The sequence below is a fragment of the Staurois parvus genome, unplaced genomic scaffold (assembly GCF_062004578.1).
Source record: "Staurois parvus isolate SC_StPar_1 unplaced genomic scaffold, SC_StPar_1.0 ptg000549l, whole genome shotgun sequence".
NCBI lineage: Eukaryota > Metazoa > Chordata > Amphibia > Anura > Ranidae > Staurois > Staurois parvus.
This window is the reverse complement of record NW_028318345.1, coordinates 9,886,921-9,895,195: the sequence shown is the minus strand read 5'-3', so window position 1 is coordinate 9,895,195 and position 8,275 is coordinate 9,886,921. Positions and strand designations below refer to the sequence as shown.

The 8,275-nt window shown below is 49.2% G+C and overlaps 1 protein-coding gene across 1 annotated transcript in view; it reads left to right on the top strand.

Annotated features, from left to right (window-relative positions):
• Window positions 1-1,458: 1,458 nt before the first annotated feature.
• LOC149451098 (guanine nucleotide-binding protein subunit alpha-14) overlaps window positions 1,459-8,275 on the top strand; it is a 175,515-nt gene continuing 168,698 nt past the window's right edge. Inside the window, exon 1 of the mRNA XM_089691100.1 lies at window positions 1,459-2,035. Coding sequence (XP_089547226.1) covers window positions 1,915-2,035 — 121 coding nt within the window. The 5' untranslated portion in view covers window positions 1,459-1,914. The remainder of the gene's footprint in view (window positions 2,036-8,275) is intronic.

Genomic DNA, 8,275 nt, shown 5'->3' with positions numbered 1-8,275 from the left:
GAATGGGGGAAGGGTGCTGCAGAATCTGTGGTCTGCCAATCGGGATCTGCAAGCAGATCTGGAAGGATACTAGAGGCCTGTGTGCAAATTCTTGGTGGCTTCGGGACACTATTTGTGCTCGCCACTGCACCAGCTTGTACTGCACTTATGGGACTCGCCACGTCACCAAGTGATACTGCAGTGCTGGTATGTATAAGGCCAGGATGTACTAGGCCACTGGTGCTAGCCAGTTCACCAAAAAGGTAGTGCAGCACTAGTACTGGCACTCTGCTGCATATGAGACATGTCATGCGCTCCTAGCACTTCAGCTTCATGGGGTCGGGTACACCTGATCTTAGCAGGGACCTCTTCTCCGTCGTCTGAGCTAACTGTCAGGGTGCCGCTGCGGTTTACAGGTTTGTATTCTGAGCCCGATTCTGTCAGGGAGTCTTCCGCTTCGCTCTCACCTGACATGCTCAGAATCCTGTGAGCAATGTATTACAGGTGACAGTGATCAGAAATGTTACTGACACTGCACTTCTTGTTAGAGGTTGGGGAGTGTTGGGGCAAAATGCTAACACTGTTTTTGGTGACAGTACTACTAAGGGGGCACTAGTATAGTTTTGTTTGTGATCAATAAATTGATCCGTACAAACACTACTAGTATTGACGGTGATCAGCGACCTATAATGTGAGTGCGATAGTGTGTGGGCAATCTTACGCTAGCTGGGAGGGACACTGACCCTGACACTGCTAGTGGCACTAATACAGTGATCAGAGAAAAATACTGTACACTGACACTGTACTAATGGCACTGGCAGGGGGCAAAGGGTTAAATGTGGCAATCAAGTGGTGAAAATGCATAACGTGTGGGTGCAGTGTGCTGCTTTTCCTCATGTGTGATGGCTTTCTTCTCTCCCTGGAACAAAATGTTTCCAGGGAGAGAAGAACAAGCTAGATCCTGTGCTTGTATTTATAAATACAGCCACATCTCCATTTGCTGTAGGAGATCGGCAGCGTCCCAGTCAAAATCGCTGGCGGAGACCTGCTGACATACACCTCCGACAACGAATGACACCAAGGGTCAGCGTGCGCATGCGCGCTCTAAACCCAGAAGAGCAAAGCACCTTACAGGTATGTCGCTTTGCCTGCAGCTACCGCCTGTCCACAGTACATTGCGGGTGGGAAGCGGTTAATATCACTTTCAGGCACAAAACTTTTAGACTTTAGCATTACTTCCAGCTTTGAAAAATGAAAGCTACAAGCTGATTGGTTGCCATGGACTGCCACTCCAGGTTTGATAGCATTCCCCCCCAAGGTGTGGTAGGGGGCAGTTGAGGGTGTTTGCCTCCCCAGGGGTTCTGACGTCACTTGTTACCTCAGAAGGCACTTACTGCACAGACGGCAGGACAAGCAGAGTGCCCCCAGGGTTGTCTCACTCCAAGTTTCCTTTCTCTTTTGGAAAAGCCCCTGACGAGGAGAGCGGCCACCCCCAACACATGAGGAGGAGGTGTGAGAGCAGAGCCGCCCCAGCTCCGCCTCCCCAGTACTCCGGGAAAAGAAAGCTTTCGGTGGATATGTGCTGACTGACTCCCCCACCTCCACCTCTGTGTGTCTGAGGGCTCCTGTCTATCTGAGCGAGAGAAGAGGAGCTCCTGCTCGGCCTCCATTACCTCCCCCAGCACACATACACACTTCCCCGGGGCAAGGAAGAAGAAGAAAGCAGGGATTCATTGGCTTTGTTCGGGTCCCCTCCTTCCTTCCCTTCCTCCTGCTTGAAGTTGTTGAGGAAGACGCGGAGAGGCGCCTTGTGAACTTGTAGTGGGCACCGGGGAGCGGAGTGAGGGCGCCTGCTGGTGGTGGACGCTCCGTGCATGCTGTCTGCCACCCAGAACGGAGGGAGCTCTGTGTGTGTAGCCGCTCTTCTCTGGCACAATGGCGGGGTGCTGCCTGTCCGCGGAGGAGAAGGAGTCCCAGAGGATTAATGCTGAGATCGAGAAAAAGATCCGCATGGACAAGAGGAATGCTCGCAGGGAGTTGAAGCTGCTGCTGCTGGGTGAGTGGCTGCCTGCTAATTACCGCTAATGAATAACCAATTGGGAAAACGTGGAGGGGGGAGCCAGGAATGATCACACTGCAATCACGGCTCAGCCTCTGGGCTACACTGCACCGGTCCGGACACTACCACTACTCTATGGACTTTCCTCATTCGGGGCTGGAGCTCAAAGCAACCATTCATGGCCCTGAGCAGGGAGAGGAAAGTGGGGCTGTTGTCCATAGCAACCATTCATGGCCCTGAGCAGGGAGAGGAAAGTGGGGCTGTTGTCCATAGCAACCATTCATGGCCCTGAGCAGGGAGAGGAAAGTGGGGCTGTTGTCCATAGCGACCATTCATGGCCCTGAGCAGGGAGAGGAAAGTGGGGCTGTTGTCCATAGCGACCATTCATGGCCCTGAGCAGGGAGAGGAAAGTGGGGCTGTTGTCCATAGCGACCATTCATGGCCCTGCGCTGGGAGAGGAAAGTGGGGCTGTTGTCCATAGCGACCATTCATGGCCCTGAGCAGGGAGAGGAAAGTGGGGCTGTTGTCCATAGCGACCATTCATGGCTCTGAGTAGGGAGAGGAAAGTGGGGCTGTTGTCCATAGCGACCATTCATGGCTCTGAGTAGGGAGAGGAAAGTGGGGCTGTTGTCCATAGCGACCATTCATGGCCCTGAGTAGGGAGAGGAAAGTGGGGCTGTTGTCCATAACAACCATTCATGGCCCTCCTCTGGGAGAGGAAAGCGGGGCTGTTGTCCATAGTAACTATACAGGAACCTACTCTGTGAGAGAAAGGTGGGGCTATAGCCTGTAGTGACCATTTATGGGCCTGCTCTGAGAGTAAAGAAGTAGCAGTTGTCCATAGCAACCATTCATGGCCCTGCTGTGAGAGAGGAAAGTGGGGCTGTTGTCCATAGCAACCATTCATGGCCCTGCTCTGGGAGAGGAAAGTGGGGCTGTTGTCCATAGCAACCATTCATGGCCCTGCTCTGGGAGAGGAAAGCGGGGCTGTTGTCCATAGCAACCATTCATGGCCCTGCTCTGGGAGAGGAAAGCGGGGCTGTTGTCCATAGCAACCATTCATGGCCCTGCTCTGGGAGAGGAGAGCGGGGCTGTTGTCCATAGCAACCATTCATGGCCCTGCTGTGGGAGAGGAAAGCGGGGCTGTTGTCCATAGCAACCATTCATGGCCCTGCTCTGGGAGAGGAAAGCGGGACTGTTGTCCATAGCAACCATTCATGGTCCTGATCTGGGAGAGGAAAGCGGGGCTGTTATCCATAGCAACCATTCATGGCCCTGCTGTGAGAGAGGAAAGTGGGGCTGTTGTCCATAGCAACCATTCATGGCCCTGCTCTGGGAGAGGAAAGTGGGGCTGTTGTCCATAGCAACCATTCATGGCCCTGCTCTGGGAGAGGAAAGCGGGGCTGTTGTCCATAGCAACCATTCATGGCCCTGCTCTGGGAGAGGAGAGCGGGGCTGTTGTCCATAGCAACCATTCATGGCCCTGCTGTGGGAGAGGAGAGCGGGGCTGTTGTCCATAGCAACCATTCATGGCCCTGCTGTGGGAGAGGAAAGCGGGGCTGTTGTCCATAGCAACCATTCATGGCCCTGCTCTGGGAGAGGAAAGCGGGACTGTTGTCCATAGCAACCATTCATGGTCCTGATCTGGGAGAGGAAAGCGGGGCTGTTGTCCATAGCAACCATTCATGGCCCTGCTGTGGGAGAGGAAAGCGGGGCTGTTGTCCATAGCAACCATTCATGGCCCTGCTCTGGGAGAGGAAAGCGGGACTGTTGTCCATAGCAACCATTTATGGCCCTGCTCTGGGAGAGGAAAGCGGGGCTGTTGTCCATAGTAACTATACAGGAGCCTACTCTGTGAGAGAAAGGTGGGGCTATAGCCTGTAGCGACCATTTATGGGCCTGCTCTGAGAGTAAAGAAGTAGCAGTTGTCCATAGCAACCATTCATGGCTCTGCTTTAGGAGAGGAAGGTGGGGCTGTTGTCCATAGCAACTATTCACAACCCTTCTCTCTTAGGGGAAGTGGGACAGTTGTCCATAGCAACCATTCATGATCCTGCTCAGGGGAAAGTGGGAAAGTTGCCCATAACAACCATTCATGACCCTACCCTACTAGGGGAAATTGAGACTGAATCTCTTCAGGAATCTGCTTTTGTTTGGGGAAATTGTGGCAGTTGTCCATATAATCCAAGACCATGCTCTGTGAAAGGAAAGTGAGGCTGTTGTCCATAGTAACTATTTAGGAATCTTCTCTAGGAGAGGAAGAAGGGGTTGTTACCTATAGCAGCCATTTATGATCATGCTCTGAGAGGAAAGTGAATCTGTTGTCCATAGCAACCATTAATGACCCTGCTCTGTTAGAGGAAAGCGAAGCTGTTGTCCATAGCAACCATTAATGACCCTGCTCTGTTAGAGGAAAGTGAGGCCGTTGTCCATAGCAGCTATTAAGGGACCTGCTCTGTTAGGGGAAAATGAGACAGTTGTTCATAGCAGCCACTCATGGCCATGCACTGTTAGAGGAAATTGAGGTTGTTGTCTCTAGCAACTATTCAGGAACCCACTTTGGGGGAAAATGGGGTAGTTGTCCATAGCACCATTCATGACCCTACTCTGTTAGAGGAAAGTGAAGCTGTTGTCTATAGCAATTATTCAGGAACCTGCTTTGGTTGGGGGGCATTAGTCCATCGGAACGATACATGACCCTGCTCTGCGAAAGGAAAGGGGGGTTGTTGCCTATAGCAGTGTATTGCCCATAGACACCATTCATGACCCTGCCCTGGGAGGGGAAGTGGAACTGTTGTCCATAGCAACTATTCATTACACTGCTATGTTAGAGTAAAGTGGGGCTGCTGCCCATAGCAACCATTCATGAACCTGCTTTGGGAGCATGAAGGATTGCAGCACCGCTGTTTTTCATTGCTCCAGCTTCTTTATGTACACAATTAGACAGGCTCTTAGAACGGAGGCACCCAGAGAGATATGGATCTGTACAAGGTCAGAAGACACAGGCACATAGTTCTGACCCTTGATCAGTCAGGACAAGGGCTGAAAGTGATGTGTCACATTCACCTATGTGTAGCCTGTCCCTGGCATGAGTGTTGGTTCTACTAGAAAATGGAATGCAGCCTATTTACCCGTGTGAGGGATTTACTGAGCATGCATTTCCTGCTTCAGTTAAGGTGTTGTTGCACTCACCTGGCTGACCAGATGCCTTTGACACAAAACATAAGTACACCTGTCATGGGAGAAATGTGAAGGAAGCCATTTCTGTCTTCCTTCTAAAATTGCCAGCGGCCTGGTATGTTTGGCTTCCAGAACAGTGGTGATCTGTAAAAGATGTACAAGATAAGGGCATCAACTACCGCTCCTACCATCACAAAGGGTCTGCAGATGGTATTCAGTGTATGTGGTGCTGTAGTAGGCTGCCAGAGACTGTCATTGTGAGTGGTAGGAGACAGTGAGAGGCATGCCCCTTACTGACCAGAGGGGCTTAGTGGTAGTGATACACTTATTGAACTGCTGAACAAGACCAAACTAATAGATTCCTACAATCACACTAAACAGCGTGGAAAGAAGAATCGCCTCTTTCAGCGATTTTATTTTGACAGCCGGAACCTGTCAGCTGTCAGTGGCTGTCAGAATACCAAAACAGTGACTGCATCTGTTAGGAGATAAAGTGATTGTACAATCTGTAATGTGTATGGGCCAGTATAACTAAAGCAAAACTTTTTTTTTTCCGTTTTAGATAAAGTGGAGAGGGATTAGAACACCTGTCAGGTTTTTATTGCTTTAGTATTGTCTTTAGTTCTACTTTTAACTACTTCCCTTCTGAGCCAAATCTGACACTTCTCTCCTACATGTAAAAATTATTTTTTGCTAAAAAATTATCTAGAACCTCCAGGCATTATATATTTTATTTTAGCAAAGGCTGTAAGGATAAAGTGGTGGGTTTCGCAATTTTATGTCACACAGTATTGAACAGCGTTTTTTTAAAATGCTAATTATTTGGAAAATCACAATTTAATGAATTTTAGTGCACATAAACACAATATAATACCCAATTGTTTGGTAAAAAATAAAAATTGATGTTATGCCAAGTACATAAATATCTTAACAAATCACACTTTCAAATTGCATACGCCCATAGAACGGCACCAAAATGCGGTACCTAAAAATCTCCATAGGCGACGCTTTAAAAGCCTTTACGAGGTACACAGGAGGTCTGGTGCTAGAATTATTGCTCTTACTGTTCGTGGTGATACCATATGTGTTGCAATTACTGTTTACATATGCGTTGTTGACTTATTTATACCGTGTTTCCCCGAAAATAACACACTGTCTTAATTTTTTTTTTTGGCTCAAAAAAACACACTAGGTTTTATTTTCGGGGTAGGTCTTATTTTTTAAATGTCCAGGTGTTGACAGGGGGTGCAGAGGTGAGCTGCAGGCAGTTGTGGATGAGGGTTACTATGGAGAGGGTCAGTTGATGACAGTTGTGAGCTGCAGTCAGGTGTTACAGGGGTGACTTGACAGGTGAGTTTCAGACAGGGTGCAGATATGAGCCACAGACAGGGTGCAGGGGTGAGTTGCAGACGGAGAATGCAGAGGTGAGCTGTGTGGCCAGGGGGTGCTGAGCTGTGGCTGGGGGGGAGCAGAGGTGGGTACAACTCAGCTCACCTCTGCACCCCCCCCCCATCTGCAGCTCACCTATGCACCCTGTCTGCAACTCACTTGACTCAATTTACCTCTGCAACACCTGACTGCAGTTCACCTTTGCACATCCTCCCCTCCCCCTCCACTGCCCTCATATGGTTAGCTAGTTTTGCAAAACACAGCTGTCCACAGCCGGCCCCTCTCTACAGTAACTCCCGTTTTGGGTCGTATCTTCCCACACAGTGCACCAAGCGCACTTACCGCTCCGCCTCTTCCCCACTGGCCGGTGATCACCTCTGGGGCATCGGCTTCCATGCATTAGGCTGCAGGAGGAGATACCCCACCCCTAAACACACTGCACACTGCACCCGCAGATATCTGTTCCTTCCCTGTCCCACAGTGAGTACAGAGGTAGGGAGGTTCTGTGGGAGTGGATGGTGCTGTCACTTCAGCTGCGCTTCTGTGTTTATAAGAGACAGTAGATATGGGTGTGCACAGGGCCAGTGCCGGAGGTGGCAGAATGGTGTTCCGCTATGTTCCAGCTGAAAAGAGGCCCTGATCACAACTAGGTCTTATTTTCGGGGTAGGTCTTATACTTTAGCAATTCCCAAAGATAGCACTAGGTCTTATTTTTGGGGTAGGTCTTATTTTAGGGTAAACTGGGTACATTTGCCTTTGCACATGAGCATGGGCTGGGGGGGCACTTTAAAAATGTTTTTAATTTTTATTTATTTTACACGGTTTGTTTTAATTAAATTGTTTTTGTTGTTATCACATGGAATGTAAAACTCTCTCTACTGAGAGATCTGGGGTCTGTTAGACCCCAGTTCTCTCCTGTGCCCTTAAAAGATCGGTGTGAACAGATGCTTTCCTAAGCCAAAAATGGCTTTGTTGACATTTGGAGAAACCGAACGTGACAAAATACACCTTGTTACTAATATCATAGAGATGCTCAGGGACATTCCGATCCCGTCCAGCTCTATGGTAAGCTGGCCTGGGGATCCCCGATAGCATGGGAAGCTACGCCCTCCCCGTCACTTGTAAAAGAAATCCAGCAGCTAATTAGCTGCTAGGATTGCTTTTACTTTACAGAAGATCGCTGGCCTAAAAAAAAACAAAACAAAAAAAAAGATACTGGGATGATGTTTAGCTGAAGTCATCATCCGGATATGTGCACTTCAAGTCTGGGACGTCATATGACTTCCTGCAAGCAGGAAGTGGTTAAAGAATAGCTGAAGGCAACATTTATTTTCTTTTCTTTACTGTTTTGGGTAGACTTGGGGATGACAAATCCCTGTCACCCCCCCCCCCCCCCATCTGTCCCCCCATTCCCTTCACTTGTCATGTAGAGACAACAGGAAATGAAAAGACATCCTTCCAATGTGACTAGACAGTTGTCACAGGAAGAAGCCTCCCTATTGCAGACATATTCTGTTTTTGTTCTGGTGACAACTCAGATTTTTAGAATAAAGCCGCCCAAAGATGGTTTGAATCTTGACCTGTTCAGCAGGGACTGGCAGAAATTCGAACCAAGTATGAATAGGCTGAATGCACTCAAGTTGATCGATCAACTTGGGTTCAACCAGC